Here is a 22779-nt window from a genome sequence, read left to right as displayed (position 1 = left end):
GAAAAAACTTGTTTTTTTTTATTTTAGTTTTTGATGGTTTTTTAATTATGATGAGAAATCCGGCTCCACCTCTACGGAAAAATTCTCCACGTAACCCAAGGAAAAATCTTTGAGACAACTTGATTCCGGTGAAAATTTATCCGTGGCAGTTACCATTAACATCTCCACACATATAATTGGTTTGACAAAACAAAACAAATAAAAGAATTCCGTATAGGAAATCCTGCATGTTTCTCAATAACAAACTTCCTAATAACAAATACGATACGTAAACAATGGGCAAACATTATAGCATAAGGACGTTCCTCCATGGACTCTGGGGGTCACGCTATCTCTAAAGGCCTAGTTTTTGGATCTTTCTACTATACTGAACAAAATGGCTTAATCAGAATTTTGTCGGATGATTTCGGGGGGAAAATGGACATTGGAGAGGTACGCAGCTCTCTTATTTTTTTGGTCACTTAAAAAGGGCACTAAAACTTCAAACGTTCAAATGATTCCTCTCCCAATGTTGTAGGACAATTGGTTCACTATGATGACCCAATTTTTTTGTAAAAAATTACTAAATTCCACGTTTTTGCACATAGGAGCTTGAAAACTATACAGTAGGGTTCTCTGATATGCTTAATTGGGCGGTGCTGTTTTTCCTAAGGCTCATTGACTTTTAGAGAGTACATTTTTTTAAATCAGGAAAAAAAATTTCAGGCTCTTAGTACTTGATGGGTAACACTAAGCTTAATGAATATTATATATTTAGAATCAACATAACAAGGTAATCCTTTTGACATTTCTATTGGTATCATAATTCAAAATTTTAGAGCGTGTCCCCCTTACTTATAGTTTGTTGCCACGAACTGTTTGATAGAAAAAGGTATCAAGTGACGTATTCCTCTTCATTTCTGCTAAATTATCTTGGAAAGGGAATATTTACCGAAATAATAATTTTTCTCCCCAGACAGTTTTTTTGGAACCATATTTTTAGAATTCTGGTTACCATGCGCTATTTTGAACCCTCTTTGTCTCTTTAAGGGCTCAAACTGTAATTCCAAAAAATTGATTATTTAAGTAAAAAATAGCATAAAAACAGCATAAATTAATGTATTGAACTTCATTCTAGCTAGTTTATGCTAAAAAGTGCATACTTACAAGAAGTTTCACCCCTTTGTTGGTAAATTAGCCTAAGGCTAACCTAGCTAACACGAAACAATAGTACTTAGCTTATAACCTTCTAGGATTGTGATGTTGAGGCTTAAAAAAGCTTTGCTATCATTCCTCGTTTCTTTTTGTTGACTCTTACTTCGTCCCTTGACTAAACACAAGATAAAATTTTCTAGCGTAGGTTAATATAGATTTCAAACGTTCAGGGTCTTTATTCTTTATCAGTTGATCAAACTGAATAAAATCTTAGGTTTAAATCTAGATTGCAATATTGGCATCAATTGAGGTGTGCACCCCCTCCTCCTTCTACTTGAAAAAAAGCTTTTGGAAGATATTTTTTATGAATAATAACATTTTTAGTATTTCTCTTGAAAAAAACAAAATTTTATCCCTCTGTTAATTGCGATTAAAAAAACTCACGCTACTTTAGCCGTCCATGCTTAATTCCTGTTTTTACTTAAGAGCACCGAGTGGACTCATTGACGTCCACTATGGAGTAAAAACGAAATTTAATACAAGTGAAAGAAGCAGTAATCCCTGATAGTCCTATGCCTTAATTAAGTTCGAAATAAGAAGGCTTTCCAGGCTAAGGAATGATAGTTCCTCGTGCAGTAGTTTATCAAGGTTGTGTGTTTTCAATGTGTAAAAATGCTAAAAAGATTTCACTAGGCTATTAGAGGCTTAAGCTTTACTTATAGGTCATAATAAAGTGTTATTTGATTGGTCTCTTCCTACCTTGAGAAATAGTTGATTTGAATGAAAACTTCAGAGAGGAATTGTAGGCTTAAAATATACCCTGGGGAAGTAAAGAGAGAAAATTGATAAAGAATAGAATGTTAAATCTTCAAATTTTAATTAGGATTATCATCACCAATTTCCAACAATTAGGATTAAAATATTTGTGTATATATATTGGAGAGCATGTCACTGAGCAGTAAAGGCAATAATGTCATTTTAGTATTCGTGAATATCATATTGGGGGGGGGGGTATCATATATGAATAGCTGTTAGCATAGTAAAATTTTAGACTATGTACTTTTTATTATCTTGGAAAGTGGCTACGTTAGGAAAATGAAGCTTTCAGTGATGGATATGCAGATTAGAATATGTCACGGAAGGTATTTTGAAGTACCTACCTCCAATCTTTTTCCCTCTAGAGGGCACTAGCCATTGACGACCTTTAACAATATCTGTTTTATAAAAGTGAAACCTTGCAAAATAGATCTTCGGCTTAACTGAAATGTGAAAAAAGTAATTTTCAGCTTCACAACTTTGCTTGGTCCGAGCAAAGTTGAAAGATTTCAGAAATCCGCAATTGAATTTGATTAAGAAAAACACAGTTATATGGGTTAAAATTCTACTCAAGTAAAAGGAATTGTATTTTCAAAATTGACACCAGAGAAAAAGAATCTGAAAATTAAGATGAAATGTATATTTTTTAAATTTTAATAGGTATATACCTGTCAAGTAGGCAAATTTCTAAGACACAGAATTCATAAGAGGATTAACTCAGTAACTCAGTAATACCTTCATGGAGTGTGTTTTTGGCCTTGGATTCGCTACCGTAAGGTTCATTTTTCCTAGCATTACCACTTTTCAAGATATCAAAAAGCAACTTGCATCTAGTGAAGCACTCCACCTGTATTTAAAGAAGACACGTGCATATCTCTTTTAATTAATGGGGATAAAATGGCATTTTCTTTATTCATTTGTCTTATTTTCTTTTCTACAGTTATGTTTTTGTCTACTTTTTAGATTGATATTCATTTTTTGTAAGAGACTTATTCATACTAGAAGTTAATTTAGGCTTCAAATTTTTTACTTACATTGGGCTTCCTGGCTAGTCCTAAAAGTGAGATTAAATTTGTCAAAATTTGAAGACTTACTCCTCCTGTCTGTCTAAAGAAAACAGGTTCATAACTGAAGCTTTGTTTATTTCTAATTGACATTTAGTGGATCCAAAAATGTTTTTCCTTTTTTAATAAAAGTACATCTTAATACGAACATAAGACATAATTTAACTATTTTGAATGAACACAAAAAGGATGATAATTTTCCCGGCCCCTAAAATATTATCACAATAGCAGAAACCCATAAAGTATTATTAAGTGACAGTTATCTATTTATATTTTTAAGAACAAGATTCATTCTTTTTTTGGATAAAGCATAAAAAGAGGCAACAAAGTTGTTGGGCTAGCCTTGGGAAGAAGTAGGCCCCCTCTCTTCTTTGTAAAATTTTTGAAACGTTAACTTTGGGTGCAGTATTTATAAAATATGTAGTATCCATTTTTAATCCCAAAAACCAGCAATTACACATCTTTGTTCAATCATACTGCTTATTTTTAGAATAATAAAAATAGTGTTTATGTTTAAATGTGAACACGAAAGTTTCAGTTTGAAGAGACCCAAGTTAAATTCCGTAGCTTGTATTACTTAACCTAGGCTACTTAGGGCAATGTGCATCCGGCAGTTGAGCTCGCTGAATAAAATTTTAGGCTTAGATCTACAGTAATTGAGGAGGGACACCCGCTCCGCCTTGAACGTCGAAAAACCATTTGGGGAAATTTTATCTTGGTATTTATTTTGGTTTGGCAACCAAGCAATTTTTAATGCAGCTGTAGAAGTTCTGCTAAAATTTGAATGAGAAACACATTATAGTGGTCTATTCAACATGTTAATTTGTAGTTAGCAGTTTACACTGCTCAGGATGTCTATTCTTAAGCAGTTCTCAAGAATATTTCACTGGGGTCCATTAATAGCTCTAGGTATCAACTTTTTTCCTCCTTGTTTAACTTTTATTAGTTTTACAGCCCTGTAATGCATCTGGATTATAGTGTAGGGCTGGTCTAATTCCCTAATAGGCCATCTTACTCTTGAAGCCCTGGTCGTGGAGCGTTTCAGATGGGAATTAGAATGTTGTGAGTCCAAAATATATGCATTGATAGTGTGTTATTATTTAAGGTCATACCAATATTTGAAGGTGCCTCAGAAAAATACTGAAAATCACTTTAAAACCATTTTGATTACATAGGCTATCCCCATCACAAGGGAAAGGTGAAGCAGTGTACATTTAGAAATAAGATGCCCAGTAGCTGGTCAGCCAATCTACTCTTTAATAGGTAAAGGTGTAAGCCTAAGAGACCAGTCATACATAAGGAAATATGTTAAGAGAACAATTCTTGCTTCATAATATGCAGGAAAATCCTAAATAAATTTTGCAGTGGGAGAACCTTTAATTTCTTCTTTCCTTGTAGACTATTTCCAGTTTTCAGAACCTACAGCCTATATTAACAGAGTATATACTCCCCCCAAATGTGCAAATATAGGCAATACCCAGAATTACATTCTGAATCTAAATATAACCTTCATTTGCATCACAAATAAACTTTACCTCTACCCCTAATTAAGGTAAATGTACCAATGATTGAATGGTTAAAAAAATAACTTTTGCTCTAGAATACCTAACCTAAAGACTTTTGGTTTGAAAAGGACTTCAGTATGTACAGAAAACATCTAGGGATCTAACTGTTTGATTAGATGTATTAAGTTTTATCTGAAAAGGATACAAAACTCTGATTTTCCAAAATTAGAGTGTTTCCACATACAAATTTGACACAACAAAAAAGTTACCTGTTTTTGATGCAAGTTGGAACCCAATTTGACATATGTCAAAATACTTGTTTTTTTGTTATTCTTCAACTTCATTTAATATATAAAATTATGAAACCCTATTCAAAAAGTAGAAGTATTAAAACTAACAAAATTGTTTCATAAGGAGTGGGATATTGTGACCTAGATCACATAATTCTTCTTTTTTCCAAGTGTTGCTTATGTGCCACAGGAATAGCATCTCAAATTGCTCACTGGAATGGCCTACTTTTTGTCAGTTTTTATAGTCCAGCAAAGATTTGTTTGTTGTTGACAGTGTAAATATCATCAACATCTGACCATTTCAAAGTGTGATCTGCAATTCCAATCCACTTGAAAATTTTAGTTTGGACTGTCCTTTGTCAGGAAAGTCCAGAATCCTACCTACAAAATATAGAACCTAGCTTTTTTGGTGCTAAAGAAAATAGTGTAGTATTTGTCAAGCTGCAGTTCAACTTCTGACCCAACAGGTGGTGGAATTTCAGAGTCAGATCCAGAAAATGATTGCAACTTGGTATCTTTGACTGTTGCTTCATTATGAACTTTGTTTCCTCTTTTGGCTATTGCATAGCAATAGTCAAGTTTAGAAAAATGCTGATAAAAATTCCTCCTTACTGTTCCAGAAGTAGCTGCTTTCAGTGCCATTGGTGATGTTAACACAGCTGTAATCTCAGGTGCCACCTTGATTGGTGTATGCCACCATGGCCCTGTCTATGATATAGATTTGATTTGCTTCCAGAGCTTGTATAAGCCAGGTGACTTATCATCCAGTGTGTCAGTTAGGTTTCCAGGATAGGACCTTTCAAAAAGTACTAATGTTTTTGGGTCAAGAAAAGCTATCAACAAATTCAATGCTGACATTTTGGGAGCCTAGGTCTTTCTAAAGCCAGAAGGATCTTGAACAAAACCCAGGGGTGCTTAATATACAGTGATAACTGAGATGTCAAATTGCTCAGGGACCAGCACACCTTCTGAGACAAGTTTTATGTATCTAATGTTTTTTCTGTTCCATGGATAAATTCCACATACATTGAATGCCTTTAAGAGAAGTAAGGATGAAAGCAAAGGCCCAAAGCACTCCTTCAGCAGGCAAGAAAAATTTACTTTGGTAACTTTGTACTTTGACTTCTCAAGTATGGCTTTACACTTTTTATGGCACTTGGTATTAGCAATTACAATTTCTGTTGGTCTGTCAGTCTGTCTTGGTTTTGCTAGTCTGGGCACTTCCAGATGAGCTAGGACAATGAAATTTGGCAGGCGTATTAGGGACCAGACCAGATTAAATTAGAAATTGTCATTTTCTCTATTTGACAATCTGGGGCAGGGGAGTAGGGGGTGGTTAGTTCAGAAAAATAAAAAAATGAGGTATTTTGAACTTCCAAATAGATGATTGGATCTTAATGAAATTTAATATTTAGAAGGATATTGTGATTCAGAGCTCTTATTTTAAATCCCAACTGGATCTGGTGACATTGGACAGAGTTGGAGGGGGAAACCTGAAATCTTGGAAAACACTTAAGAGTGGAGGGATCAGGATGAAACTTGGTGGGAAAAATAAGCACCAAGTCCTAGATACATGATTGACACAACCAGACCAGATATGGCAAGATTCAAAATCTTGACCAGATCTGGTGACATTGGGGAAGTTGGAGGGGGAAACCAGAAATCTTGGAAAATGTGAAATTGAGGTATCTTTATCTTAAGAATGGGTGATTGGGTTGTAATGAAACTTAATATATAGAAAGATCTTATGTCTCAGATGTTCCATTTTCGAATTGGATCTGGGGATATAGGGGGGTGAAGGGGGAAACTTGGAAAATGCTTAGAGTGGAGAGATCAGGATGAAACTTGGTGGGAAGAATAAGTACAAGTTTTAGATATGTTATTGACAAAACTGGACTGGATCTACTCTCTTTGGGGGAGTTGGGGGGATTTCCAGTGCTTTGGCAAGTTTGGTGTTTCTGGACAGGGTAGGACAATGAAAATTGGTCGGCAGGTCAGGGACCTATACAAATTGACTTGATAACAGTTGTTTCCCCAATTTGACGATCTGGGGGACTGGAGGGAGGGAAAAATTAAACAAATGAGGTATTTTTAACTTACTAATTGGTGGTCAGGTCTTAATGAAATTTTATATTTAGAAGTACCTCGTATCTCAGAGCTCTTATTTTAAATTCCGGCTCTATCCAATGATAGTTGGTGGGGGAAACAGGAAATCTAGGAAAATGCTTAGAGTGGAGAGATTGGGATGAAACTTAGTGGGAAGAATAAGCACAAGTTCTAGATACATGATTGGCATAACCAGACTGAATCTGCTCTTTTTGGGAGTTATGGGGGTTGTTAATTTGGAAAAACTAGAAAAATTGAGGTATTTTTAACTTACAAATGGGTTACCAGATCTTAATGAAATTTGATATTTAGAAGGAATTCATGTCTTGGAGATCTTATTTTAAATCCCGACCGGATCTGGTTACATTGGGGGGGGGACTGGAAATCCTGGAAACCACTGAGAGTGGATCAGGATGAAACTTGGTGGGTAGAATAAGCAAATGTCATAGATACATGCTTGACGTTACCAGACTGGGTCTGCTCTCTTTGGGGGAGTTAGGGGGGTCAAGTGCTTTGGCGAGTTTGTTGCTTCTGGACGTGCTAGGACAATGAAAATTGGTAGGTGTGTCAGGGAGCTGCACAAATTGACTTGATAAAGTCGTTTTCCCTGATTCGAATATTTGGGGGGTAGGAGAGAGAGGAAAAATTAGAAAAAATGAGATATTGTCAATATATAAATGGGTGGTCAGATTGTAGTGAATTTTGATATTTAAAAGGACCTTGTGTTTCAGAGCTCTTATTTTAAATCCTGACAGGTATTAAGCCTCTGATTTTCTTTTCAAATCAATCTATTTATTCTTAGAATTTTGCTAGAGCTCATGCCATGTGAGTCTTATCTCTTCTTGCCTCGTCACAAGTGCCATATGAGCTCTTAGCTCTTGTTTTCAATTAAACTTGGTCCATGATGTCTTCAAAGATTTGAATACTGCTATTTCTAGAGGCTGCATGACAAATGTGGCATTCAGCAGAAGGCATACAAGTTCAATCCCAAGGCGTTTACACTCCTTGCTAAGTGTCAGAGAAAAGTGTAAAAAATGGAAATTCAACACACACCCCTATGCAAAAATTGATCTGAGGTAATATAATGTGATTTTGTTAATAAAGGAGAAAAATTGAAGAAATCATACATTTGGATTAGACATTCCTTTCCTAATATTAGCACTTTTTTTCATTAGAATAATCCTTTTTAAAGGATTTCTGCATGTATATTATTTAGTTGGGGGAAGAAAGAGGCGCATCAAAGGGGACTGTCTCCTCCCTGGTCTTCAAAATACCTTCTTGTGGTATTTTCATTGAAGACTGCCTTTTTGGTATTTTCATTGAAAATTTCATTGAAAACCTACAAAATAGCCCCTTGCCTTGCATTTTAAAGAATAAAACTTGGGACCCCTGCTCATACATTTCTATGGATTGATGCCGATGATTTTTTCCCTTGTTTCTATAAATTCCCCAGCAGAAAAAAATATTCATGTATTTCAGTGGATAGTTTTGTAAGGGGATCACCCACTCACCCCAGGCTCTGCATTGGTGATAGGGCTCCTTTTATTGTTCATTAAGTTAACTCAATGAATATCTTTATTTTGTGAAATGCCTCTGTGAAGCTATTAATATAAATAACTTTGTTTTATTCCTTTTCAGGCATAATTAAGTCTATCACTTTCACAACCCTTAGATACAACGAAAAATGGTGGCCTTTTGATGGAACTCTACCTGCCATTCTAAACTTAGTCCTCTTTGTAATAAGCAGTTCATTAACATTGTACCATTTTTTGGCTTCATTAGCCCTTGGACCTGGTTATGTTCCTCTACATTGGAAACCAGTAAGCTTTAGATTTCTCTATGAATTTCAACGGTTACGAAAATTGTAATAATGTGTATATAGAAGAAAGGAGCCTGTTATTCTCCCCTGCTTACTCCCTACCCCATCCTTTTTTTTCAATTTGAGAATGCTAGTTGTCTAGAATTGTCAAATTTTTTTGGCAACACATTTTGTGACAAGTTTTTATTGAAGAAAATACTAAACCAGTACCCCACACTTGTTTTGGATGTCTGAAAAAATGGAATAATGTCCACATGACTATAAACAATCAGGCAAGAACACTTGTTGAAGCAAATATTCTATCTATTTCATTATTATAATCATAAAAAGGGAATACCCAGCATTAGTTAAAAAGTAAAAAAAATGGCCAAATTACATAACAATTATGAAACTTTTTTAAAATCCTGAGGTTTGGTCTAGAGCCATCTCCCCCTCCCCCCCCCCCCCTATTACAAGTAGCATGTTATGAAATATCTAAAATTTGCCAGCATAGATAGCCTAGTCATGGATGCATTCTAGTGTTAACTCTTGAGTAATTTCGCCCAACTAACATGAAAAGAAGAATAAGACATCCTATTCCCCCCCCCCCCCAAAAAAAAAATCTAAAATTACCCAGTACACTTAATGACGGACGCCTTTTGATTTCAACTCAGAGTAATTTTTCCCAACGCCAATGAAAATATGGATGAGACCTCCATATGCCTTAATGAATTCCCTAAAATTTGGACCACTCTGAGTAGTTCTGCTCATTGAAGTACGAATGAAACCGATTAAATTATCCAGTACAGGTAATCATGGATACATTTTGAATTTAGCTCTCAGTAACTATACCCTATTCTCATAGAAGTATGAATTAAATGTCTGTTTGAGTAAAATTTTCATTCTTTCAAAACAAACCTCCGAGAATACCTTTTTATCATAGACTTTCTGATTTTTAACTCTGAGCAATTCTGTCAAACTCTTATAGAACTTCATCAAATAGTGTTAATTTGAGGGTGGAGGAAATTTTTCCAAGAAGTCTACCTATCTGTCAACAGAATAATTGAGGGAGGTTGAGATATTTACAATAATCTACCTTCAGGGAGATACAGGGAGGTCACAACCCTAAAGATTTGTCACCTTTGACACTTTCTTTAGAATAAATAAGCAGTTTTTGCCTTCAAGTGCCCAAGCAAATGACTCAATCTGAATCATCAAATTTACCTTTATTGACATTTTTTTCTTATAGACAGTTTCCTGTAGCTTTTATTTCTGTCTCTATAATTTACTTAAAAATAAAACTTATTAAGTTAAACTCCTTTGAGTTTGAAGCCTCCCTTCCTTGCTCTGCAATTTGTGTGTAAATTTATGACTTTTCAACTGGTTCTTCAATTATCGTGTAAATCGACAGTCATGCGTGAATTGCAATCTTTTTTTGTCGCGTTGTCAGATTATTTAGGGTTGAGCAGCTGAAGACCAGAAATATGAAATGGATTTTGACGTTCCTTGTCTCTAAGATTGGTTGAAAGCGCACTGTTTTTTGGAAAAATGTAAACCTTTTCCTGACCCTATCTCCCCTAGGATTGAAACTGCACGAGGAAGGTGCCACAGTGTTTGATACGGAAACTGCAAACCCCATCAATAACGGAAGACCATTCTTACTTCAACCTCTTGATTGCTTATTCAACTAAAAGTGCTATAACCACAATATGGTCAAATGGACACTGAGGCTTAACAACTTTTAACAACTCTTCAAGATCAGACTCAAATTTTGACTGAAGCAAGGGATTTGATGAGAACTCAGATGTATAATAGTTGTACCATCCAGAATCAAGTTCATCAGAAAGAGAAACTGATGGGGAACAGTCAGGTTATGAAGTACCTTCCAGAGAAAACGTCTATCCATACTAACCTTAGATAAAAATTTTGAAATGAGATTCCTTAGATACCTTGCTACTTCCTGAGCAAACTTTCTTTTAGCATGTAAGCGAACAGAATTAACGGCGCTGCTACGAAGGCAGCCACATTGATCCCACAAGCTCAGTCAAAATTTTGAAAAAGCACAAGCTTTTAACGCGTGTTAGGTTATCAGACGATTTTGGAACCATTTGGAACTGCTGCGATTTTGCACTAAATCCTGTGACATGCGACAAATGACACAAATCGTTCGATAAACGACGCAAAACCGTCCGTTTTGCTGCAATGTCGGATGCGTTGAATAATTTCAACTCATACGACAAATCACATGCGTTGTTTTGATTTAAAAAAATAAATAAATCATAACCAAAGTCTTGGAGCTGATTGAAAAGCTAATTTTGGATGTTCTAAAGTTTGTTGCAGCAACACGAAAGTCTGCGTTTCTTTGTGAACCTCCATCCGATTCTGTCGCACGTCTGTTCCGCCAGAAAAAAAAATTCGTGTCGGGATTGACGCAGCAGTGGGAACCAGGGGTTAGGCACTGCAGCCTATTCTGCACACAAGAGAATATGACAAGTTTTTATGTAGAAAATATCTAAGAAGAGGCGCTATTCAAAAATTGAAATAGAAGGCTTATTCATCAGCGACAGAAATGTCGGACGAATTTTACCTTAAATATTTAAGATACTTGAATGTAAAGGTTAGTATTAATGTTTTTCCAAATCTTAAAAGTCACAGGCGAAAGAGCAAGCGGAAAGGGAGGAGATCCATGAGAAATTGAAACCAGGGAGAGAGAAGTTGCAAGAGACAAATGATCAGAAAGCTGATAATCAAATAGGACACAAACAGGAGCAAGATATAGCGAATGCAATGCTATAACATGGTCAATATTTGAAGTTGAAAATGATGATGGAACGTATATAAAATCAGAGTTTATTTTGTTACTGTCGGATCATCCCCAAAAATCTCCAAAGGTAAAGTAGCACAAACTCAAGGATATGGATCAATCATTGACAGATCGCAATTAAAATCATAAAAGACAACACAAGGCAAAGGCTCTTCACAAGCTATTCAAAGAAGTGAGCAAAAATTAGCATGAGTAGGATCGACAACCCCCATGCCTTCTCAAGACCAGAAGATAATTCGCATTTTATTGAAAACAAATAAATTTTAAATGTTTTCACTTTTTACTTTAACAAAAAAATTATCAAAACTTCAAGGAATAAATTTCAGTATGTTTATATTAAAGTGACAATGCAAGGTCATTTTTTTTTTCAGTAAAGTAATTTTTTTGTAAGTTCCCTAGTTGAACAAGGTTTTACATGGTTTTATAACTCCTGTCCCAAAAAAATCTTCTAATCTAGCTTTCGTCAACATACACCCTATTGCTCAATGTACACCCCATCATTCTAGTTTTTTTTTCAATATTTACGAAGGTTTCATCTGTGACTGACTTAAAGTTCTAGTTATGATTAACGAAAATGGTACGGAATTCCCCCAAAGGAGGAAATATGTAGATGACATGGTCGATTTTTGAACTACGTCATAGAAATATTAAAAGTGACTCTCTTGAAATCCTAATCAATGTTTCATATGAAGCTAAGAAACTAAATGTGAAAGTAAATTCCACTAGATCAAATATAATGACGATAAATTTCTTGAAACTCCCGCTTTCCTTAACCCTATCCGACCCGAAATGCTAGTGAAACATGTTAAACTCTATGGTGTCACAAATTCCAACAATCTTAAGTGGGACGTTCATGTTTCAAATATTGTTAAACAAGCAAATATTTCATATCTATGTTGAAACCTTTAGATAAATAGAATTGCCCTAATATGGATTCCCTCCGTGTTTACTTAATACTTCTCAGGCTGCTATTGGAATATGCATATCCGGTCTGGCATTAGCATCTTTCAAGTGAACTTGTGACAAAATTGAGTCGGTCCAAAAGCGTTCACTCAGGATCATCTACATAGAGTGAAAATTACATACTCCTTATATCTGCACGCATTACCAAGTTAAAAGAAAGGAAGGAAAAAAAATTGTTTGCATTTTGCTAAATCCGCAATTGCTAATCCTTGTACTGAGGAAACCTTTCCCGATTTTCACGACCCCATTAGACCCCGACTCCCCTCTTAGCCTACTTGACAGTTCCGACATATTCTCTGATCCATGCCGTTACTGAGAGTTTCTGGAAAAGTATTATCCCGTTTATTCTGGATCAGCTAAATAATTCCTGATATGTTTACTGAATCCAAATTAACTTCCCCGTCCCTTATTTTATTTGATGATGTAGGATCGCAATAATCATGCCCACTTTTTTTCTTATCTTTTGTCACTTTTATTTTTCCCATTTGTGATGTTTATTAATGCTCTATTTCATTTTTAGCCTAGTCTTTTGCACAACCCTTTCTTTTCTTGTAAATGCTTTATTTTGACAGTTAATTTGACATTGGTTTTAATTTATTTTTTTTTACAGTATTTGACTTAGAAAGCGAATTCGGTATTTTTTTTTTTTTGTCTTTTAGCCTGTTAAATCGTTTAACATTTCTTTTAACCCTTTCTATTTCTGTTCTGCCATTTGTCGCATAAAGTTCATTTTAGTTCTTGGACTTCAAAATTTTTTTGACGTTAAGTTTCTATTGACCATTTTCTATGCTTGTTGAATGTTTCTTTTACTTTTCTCTTACTATATTATTTGTTTCTTTGTTTCGCTTTTTCTTTTTGGACATATGAAGCAAATTTGGCTGGTTGCCCTCCATCACTTTTGACTTTTAAAAGGGAACTAGTACTATACATTTCCAATCAAATGAGCCTCCTCTAAGGATCACGCGACCACTCCTTTCCATAAAACTATATGCCCCCTAGCTATAACTTACTACTCTTGCCTCAAGACTTTGGGGGGTTGTGTCAACCTCAAAAGCCTTGTTATGGGATTTTTGGACTATTTTTTGAACTAATGGCTATCTCAAATTTTTTATGAGATGTATTTGGGGAAAATGTGCTGTGTCTGGGTGGGGGTAGCTGCCCTTCGATTACATTGACTCTTAAAGAGGGCACTAGAGCTTCTGATTTCCAATCCAATAAGCCCCCTTCGAAGTTAATACGACCACCCTTTCTATAAAAAAGACGTTATATGCCCCAGACTATAACTTTTTAATTAGCTGTGTATGGGGAAATTATGGGCGTGGGGGAATGGTTTCCCTCTAATCAATTCCGAACGTTAAAAATGGCACTAGCTCCTTCAATTTCCAATCGAGTTAGCCCTTTTCGGAGTATCTGTGACAATTCCTTTTATACGAAGTGCCCTGATCTAAAAACAAGTTAAGTACATTGTGCCCACATCGCTCTCTACTTAGGCACCGCTCTCTACTCTCTACTATCTTTACTATCTCTTCTGTTATCTAATATTATCTACTATCTGCGCACATCGCTATCTACTATTGCGCTGCCTATGAAACACTGCCTATGAAGCAAACTAGTTTATCTTTTCTCAGTTTAATAATAATCTAAACAACACAAAGTTAAAATAGAATACAGTACTTGTAAAAAAAACACTTTACTTAAAAAAATAGAAACGATTTTCAGTTTTTAACTTATTTTACGGCGATTGAAATAATACGTTTTGAAAAAGGACTGACGAATAAGAGGTCTGATGTATTTAAATCATAATCTGCCAAAACACATTGTAAAAAATATTTTTGCCAAAAATAGATGTAGAAAACCTTTCTTTTTTTAGCCAAACGGAGAAATAACTATTAAACAAAATGTCACTTTTTTAAGACATGAGAAATTGGAATATAAATTTCTCTGAAAATATTTCCTTTTTTGAATGCCCTGTAGCTCTTTCATAGGAGTTACAGTTGTTAAACCTGTTTTGTTCTTATAAACCAGAAACACTCAAGCACACTCTATAACATGTTTTCAGCCAATCGGAAAGTAAATGTATTTCTCAAAAAGAACTTATTTGTTTGGGTAAATAATTGCATCTCGGATGTGACGACATTCGGGATACATGTGTATCCCATCAGACTGCGGCTAAATTAGTTTTCGATGAAAATGATATTTAACCCAAACAAGCGATTTGCGGTAATTTACTGAAGTGGGCACTAAAATGTTTGGCAAAAATTGTTCAATTAAACAATTGTTTATCTGGTTTTAAGTATTAGAGGTGATAATGATTACGCTGAACGCTGCCTATGATTACATTCAACAAATGTCGAGTGTCGCCAACCAGTTACATGGTGATGAAGGTTTTTTGTCGACACTAGCGCCAGTTCCCATTCTAGTAAATTACCCTGACTCTTTGCTTTTCAGTGTCAAAATTTAATTACATGAAAAATATTTCTACGTTTTATTTTAGGTTTCTCAAAACGACATCTCTTTTCTTCAGTTTTGTAGCATATGTAAGGCGTATAAAGCACCTAGATCTCATCATTGTAGTAAGTGTAAGTAGATCGCTTTATTTTATTATTTTATTATATTTTATTTTATATTTAATTTTTATATATATTTTATATTATATTTTATATTATATTATAGTTTATATTATATTATATTTTATATTATATTTTTATTATTTTATTATATTTTATTTATTTTATTATTTTATTTTTATCGGTCTTTTCAGCAAAGATGTCAACACCCTAAGAAAATAAGAATCGGCTGGAATGGAATAACGCTACGTACATTTCTGAAGTTTTGACCACATAGCGAAACACCTACATTCTCTCTATCTCGGGGTGAAAATTCAGATTTGGTGTCATTGAACTTGTTTTACAAGTTTCTTACAGATGTATACCGGGTCGGTGGTAAGATTTGTTCGAAATGGGAAAAAAAAAATTCCTTAGCTCTGTGCAATTCATGGTTTTCCCTCAAACGTCAAATACCAAGGACATCAGAACTTTGACATTTTTTGCGTTGGACCCATCTTAAGTCTATTCATGCCTGGAAAGTCAAAAAAATTCCTTTTAGTTGTTGGAAAAATGTATATTTTTTCGAGTAGTATAAATTTTTCTTCGCTGTTGTCACGTTGAAACAATAAATAATAATCATAAATAATTAATTAAATTTGCTTATTGTCCGCCACAATTCAATTCCTAATTACAACTATATCTTCAAAAATATTCTTAAGCTGTCTTATAACAGACATTTTTAACTGATTTTAACCCTCTTTTCTTTTTCTTCCCAGTTTTTCCTAATTTTTGTCCTAAATTTTTCCCACTTTTTCAAATTGAATATGGCTGTGTTAAAGTTCGCTTAAACAGTTCGAGCAATCATATCTCATTTTCACTGACTGATCCGTGTAAGCTACTGTAGGCTACGTATTGCCATAGTGAATTAAATCTAGCTTTTTCATTAAACATTTAATATAATTTTACTATTAATATACATTAACATTAATACATTAACATTAATATAATTTTATTTAATAATTTATATGCAAAATAAATTATTATAAAAATAAAATAAAATAATATAAAATAATTTATAGGCAAAGTCACTAAAAGCTCTATAGTTGCTTGACTATTCAAGAAAAACCTAGAAACTCGTGTGTGTCTTGGAATAAATGCCTAATTGTCATCCATTTGTTCACATTTAAAAACTTCGGGATGTTTCCTAACCCATGCGCTCAGGCACAATTAGGGCCATCTATGATTGATGGCAACCGGGATAAAATTAATTACGACACTCCCTTCTGACTCAAATATAAATAAAAAAAGGCCCGGATGTGGCGTTCCTCCAGCTATGGTGTCCCCCCAGCCAAGTTATCCGGGGCAGCTTGTCCCAGCACCCCTTCCCCCTTTGAATGGTCATGGGAACTTTTTAATCTAAATTCTATAGTCACTTTATAATTCTAGAAAAAGACTTGTAAAAACACGTGCATGTCGTATTTTATGCCTAATTTTCACCCATTGGTTCACATTTCTAATATTAGGGGTACTTTCTAACCTACGTGCTTGGGCACTTTTCTAATATAGAAAGGGATTTTTCAAGTCATTTGGTAAATCAAAAAAAAAAGATTTGTAAAATAAGTTTATATCTTTAAACTGATGCCTAATTTCTATGCTTTGGTTCACAAATTTGAAATAACGAATAATTTTTAATCTGTCCTCTAACCTTTCAGACTTTCTAATCCAAACCCTATAGTAATTTGACATATGTAGCAAAGGAGTAAGGGTTGTAACCTGAAAATACCCTCCCGGACTCTTATTTGGGCTTCAGATACGTTCGTGTAAGATTCATTCACCTGCCATAAAAGTCCTCTTAGTTCGCAAAAACTGGGTTTAGAGGCATGTATGCGGCCAGAGGGAGTACCCCCCCTCTCTGAGAAAAAATAAGACGTTAAAAAACATGTCAAAACAGGGAGATAAGAAATTTTTCCACTTAAGTCGTGGAGAGACTTGAATCCTGGTAGAATTTCCCCCAGAAGATTTTCAGGTGGTGCTCATGGTGTACAGAAAAGGAATATGGGCTAGAGAATATTCGGATCAACTTTCTCATGACTTAATTTGGTCTGTTGTTCAACCTTCTGAAATTCTTTTCGCATAGTATAACAAATTTTCTCTTTTCGAAAAGAATTTAAACGTTTCTTCATTTTTTTCCCTTTTGTTGTATTTTTCTGTTTTTACTTTTTTCAGTAAGACTCTTTGCAGAGAAAGGGGTGAATTGTCGGGAATGTCATACAATGGATTGGACATTTAGTACAATTTTTAAGAATCTAGTCTATTTATTTTTTTTTATAGGCGGAAAATGTGTTTTAAAGATGGATCATCATTGCCCTTGGATAAACAATTGCGTTGGGCATTATAATCACGGACATTTTACAGCGTTTTTAGCCTTCGCAGTGATTGGCTGTTCTCATGCAACTATTATATTGCTCTCATATTTAATGATGATCTTGTTTCAGGTGAGTCAAAATGAGAGACCCTGCTTCTGTTTTTCGTTGAGATGTTCTGGAAAATATTTATTAAGGGGGGGAAGCGAATTATAGCTTTACCCAGTATCGGTTGACATTCTCTCCTTCTTTGGAAGGAACTAATGTTAACCTCTGGTTTTACGAAACAGTGTATCTCTACAAAAATTTATGGTAATTTTTTTTAATCACAGATAGTTGAGATACCTAATTAATAGACATACCCTTAGAATCAGAATTCCAGCCTGAATTGAAATGTAACATTCATTTCCGTCACATTTTCAATGTACAGCCATATAGATCTACCTAGCAAAATCAAGATTAATTATTAAAACCTGAGTAAAAATCTATTTGTATTTCTTATCCTCTATTTTATTTTTTCCTTACAATTGACAGAAGGAAAAAAAACATATTTGCCAAAAGGCCACATAAGTATATCTATGTACTCTTTTTTTTAACTAGTTTTTTTTTTTAACTAGGCTTTGCCTAGATAGTGGGGGTTTGGAGCTACCTGGCCCTCGCTATCTTGTTGTAAAAAATCAACCAAGTTATGCATTGAGATACTACATATAGCTGATTATTGTCTAGCTCATTATCGCAATAATTATTACATCATAATACGGTATTAATAATACTGAACTTTCTGGGAGGGTGTAGAGAGGGAGGGTTTGAATAGATTGGGATGGAGGAGGAGTGTGCGTAGCTGTGTTGGCCTCAGGCGGCTTGGTGCTGCGGTGAGTCGATAGTAGTAGTATTTGTAGTAATACCGTATTAACATTATAATGAAATTTTGTTCACATTGAAATAAAAAGTTATTATAATAGCTAATTTTTAGTAATGATCAAGATATCATTGCAACTGTTTATTAAATTACAATTACAATAAACTATAGTTAAATATCGAAAATAAATAAAATTTCAGTTGTAACATCTGTTTTTCTTTTTCTTTACATTTGGATGAAGGTATATAAAAGATCCAAAGAAAAACTAAAAAATCAAACGAGTAATTCGCCACTATACAACAAGGCGTCTTTTGCGTAAAAAAAAGAAAAACTAGAAACTAAAACTAAAAAATATGGATGACTAAAATAGATTAGCATAATATATATAATTTACAATTATCCAGATTTACAATTGGCAGGTACCTTCATTTAACCACAAAAGAAACTCTACTTACTTTTTTACTGTTTTGACAGTTGCTTTTGTGGTCTTATGAAGTTTGCTGCCAATCATAATCGTGAGTCATTGTATATTATATATTTTATGTTAGCCTATTTTATTCATATATATATTTTTTTAGTTTTAGTTTCTGTTTTTTCTTTTTTCTACGCTAAAGACGCCTTATTTTAAATGGGCGAAATATTCGCTTGATTTTATTGTTTTTCTCCGTTTTCCTTTACTGGCCATAGACCCATTTGTCGTCTTTATATTCATTTCTTTGTTTTTTTTTATGAAGGTATAAAAAAATTTTTGCCCAAAGGCCAGATCAGCATGTCAATGTACTTTTTTATATAATTGGGACACTTTGCAAAGTAACCTAGCTAACAAACAAATACAAAGTAGTAACAATAGGGAAAATCTTTTCAAGACAGTGGAAATCAGTTCTGTGAATATTTCGGCCCTATGTCCAAGGGCCGTCTTCAGCACAATACGAGAACAAGAGAGAAAATATGTATATATAAATAAACCTACATTAAATTGTGAGAATTAAAACTAAATAATGCTTTTAAAACTTTTTTAAAAAACAGCCCTAGCATCCTTACTTCAACGAAGTTCAACCAGGACTGGTTGAACTTGAGTCCTGTTTGATTGAAACTGAAACATGTTCTGGGCATTGAGCTTCTGTCTTTCGAGGAACGCAAAAATATGCAAAATGCAATAGTTTTTGTGGTTTTCGGAACAACATGACACTTTTCTTCAATATTGTAAATAAATTGACTTTTAGTTAAGCACCTGAATTGAACCGGGTACCGAACTCCCCCCCCCTTCCTGGAATATCAAAATATGCAAAGAGTAGACTTTCGTTTGATATTCGGATTAAAAAATTAAACTCTCACCAGTAGTATTCATGGAATGATGTTTGATTAAAAACAGCAATTGAACTGGTCATTGCTTCTATCCCCATCCTGTAAAATACAAATATATACGAAATATATAATATACAAAATACATAAAATGTAAAAAAATAAAAATATACAAAATGCAAAATTTTCTTTTCGTGATCAGAAGAAAATATATAATTTTTCTTAATATTGTTTTTGGTTTTTTAATAAATGCTGTAATTAGGCCTGGTACAGGAATCCTATCCCTCCGCCTCGCCTCTTTCGGTAATATCAAAAATGCTTTCTTTTGTATATTCGGAGAAAACCATTATTTTTTTTAAATATTGTTTATAGCTTGACATTTGATTAAAACTGGTAACGAGCTGGGCATTGTCCATCTTTTTTTCCTAGAATGCGAAAATGTACCAAAGAAAGACCTTCTTTCGGCAATCGGAGCAAATATGACACCTTTTTTCAGTAATATTTACTGTTTGTCTCCTAATTAAACATAGCAATTTAACGGATGTCCGACTTCTATCTTCTCCCCCCCCCCCGCCCCGTCCCTCTTTGTAATGCCAAGAAGTGCACAATATTGACTTCTTTTGATATTTGGAAGTAAATGTAGCATTTTTCGTGCATTTGTATTTGATTCAAATGGATCGGAGAATGGTAATGGCAATAAAATGGTAATGCACGGGGTGGTGCCCTTCTTCCTCTTTCCTAGTCCTCTTTCTCTAGTCCTCTAATAAGTCCCCTCTTTCTAATTCATAAAATATGCAAAATGTAAGCGAGTTCTTGTAACTTGGAGCAAAGTGTGAGACTTTTCGTCACTGTAAGGGATTGATTTTGATTGAAATCTGTAATTGAACCTTCCTGTAAAACAAAACAAAAAATAATATACAAAATGTAAACGTTCTTTTGGTATTCGGAACCAAATAGAATATTTTACATTAATATTATTCATGGACTGACGTTCAGGTAAAACTGGCAATTAACTGACATAGCCCCCCCCTGGAGTACAAGATCTGAGCATAGTCCCTCCCCTGGAATACGAGAAAAAAATGTTGTGACTAGCCCATCCTCTCACATGTGTTGCTTGTTTTATGTAATTTATGACAAAACCTGACTTGAATTATCATCACAGATAGATTAGCACTGGCAGACAAACAAGGGGCAGTATAAAATTTTAAATTTGCTTCTATGGACTACATGAGTTTAATTATTTACAATTCTTTTATATATTCTTGTATTTTTAATTTTTATACTATATTTATTATATTGTATTATGATATACATTATGCTTATTAGATAAATATTTATTATTATTATTATTTTGTTCAACGACCCTAGCATTCTTAAATAAAGAAAACATTCTAGTTCTCTAAAAACAATCTATGATGGCTATAAACTACGTCGGCACTTGTACGAGGCTGTGGTAGAAATTGTCAACTATTTTGACGAAGATGTCAATAACACACTTTGGAAAATAGGAGAATATCCATTGCCAAAATAGATATCCTGCTAATTTTGGAATAAAACTGGTCATTTCTAGCTTGTAGGTCAAGCTGACAATTTCTTTGTTATAGTTTCTTTATTTTCCCATTACAGTTACTAATATTTAATAATTATCTACTCCTTTATTTGTATTTTAGATTAGCATAAGTATTCATTGATTAGTATCTGTACCTAATTTTCTTTACATTATTTCACTTACATCTCGATTAATTCCTTCAGACTAAATCTTACTTCTTTTTTTCTTAATACAGCCGTGGCAGTATCACTATCCGTCATCTCGTGGCTACATTGGAACGTGGCATATATTTTGGATAGTCATCAATATTGGTTTAGCTATAGGCGTCGTTATTGCAGTTGGAATCCTTTTATTTCTTCAGTTGAGGGCAATATTAAGAAACAGAACTGGGATTGAAGATTGGATACTAGAGAAGGCTGTGGCCAGAAGAAAAGAATCTCAGGATGCTTTCGTTTATCCCTATGATCTGGGAAGAATGGCAAACTGGAATCAGGTTTTTCCTTCTTGTTCCAATTTTTCTATTCTAGTATGTTCCGCAAAATATGTTCGCTATATTTCTTCCAATAACTAATGATACTTGTCTAATAATTATTGAACCTTTTATCTATTGATTACTAGTTTTATTACAATTTATTTATCCTTGTAAGCCAAATACTATGAGTGATTAACTTATCAGCTCCTTTCACTGTCCTTATATAAACAATTAACTGTTGTAAAATATGGACTTATATATGTGTTCATATGGTCTTATGAACTTCAAAGAACTTTTGGACTCGTTTGACTGACCTTCTATAAAACAATGAACTGTTTGAAAATATGAACTTTTGAAATTGGGGCGAATCTCCAGCATTTTTATTTGGTGGAGGACAAGAGGGGTCCATATCTGGATAGTCAAGGGGAATGGAATATATTATAATTTTTTTCTCCACATTATTGGGGGGGGGGGCTATTCTCCCCTTATATATACTTATATATATATATATATATATATATATATATATATATATATATATATATATATATATATATATATATATATATATATATATATATATAATATATATACATCTTATTCATGCTTGCCCTGTTTGTATATATGGACATTTAGACTTAGAGACTTTAAAGAACATCTGGACTGATTTGACTGCTCTTATATGAAACAATGAACTGTTTTAAATTTATGGACTTATATATATGGACATTAGAACTTATATATATATATATATATATATATATATATATATATATATATATATATATACTAGCTGTTGGGGTGGCGCTTCGCGCCACCCCAACACCTAGTTGGTGGGGGCGCTTCGCGCCCCCCCCAAGCCCCCCCGCGCGCGTAAGTCGTTACGCGCCATATTAGTTACGCGCCATTGTAGTTGTGTCCCTATGTCCCACCTGTGAATATAGATATATATATATATATATATATATATATATATATATATATATATATATATATATATATATATATATATATATATATATATATATATATATGTTTTTAACTACGTAAAACTTGCGAATATACAACATTCTTTGCTGTCCCATTGTCTGTGCATATAAATAGATTGTCAGGTTTACCGACTCTTGAACATGCAACATATAATGGTCCATGGGAAAACAATCCGTATTCAGATCTATACCTCATGAT

The 22779-nt window shown here is 34.0% G+C and overlaps 1 protein-coding gene across 1 annotated transcript in view; it reads left to right on the top strand.

The window, feature by feature from the left end:
* The first annotated feature begins 3783 nt into the window (after positions 1–3783).
* LOC136036475 (palmitoyltransferase ZDHHC6-like) overlaps positions 3784–22779 on the top strand; it is a 37142-nt gene continuing 18146 nt past the window's right edge. Inside the window, exons 1-5 of the mRNA XM_065718735.1 lie at positions 3784–3923; positions 8554–8735; positions 14995–15079; positions 17378–17541; positions 21355–21612. Coding sequence (XP_065574807.1) covers positions 3866–3923; positions 8554–8735; positions 14995–15079; positions 17378–17541; positions 21355–21612 — 747 coding nt within the window. The 5' untranslated portion in view covers positions 3784–3865. The remainder of the gene's footprint in view (positions 3924–8553; positions 8736–14994; positions 15080–17377; positions 17542–21354; positions 21613–22779) is intronic.

Source organism: Artemia franciscana, chromosome 15 (assembly GCF_032884065.1).
Source record: "Artemia franciscana chromosome 15, ASM3288406v1, whole genome shotgun sequence".
Classification (NCBI taxonomy): Eukaryota; Metazoa; Arthropoda; class Branchiopoda; order Anostraca; family Artemiidae; genus Artemia; species Artemia franciscana.
The sequence above is the reverse complement of the archived record's forward strand: the minus strand, read 5'-3'. Positions and strand labels throughout refer to the sequence as shown.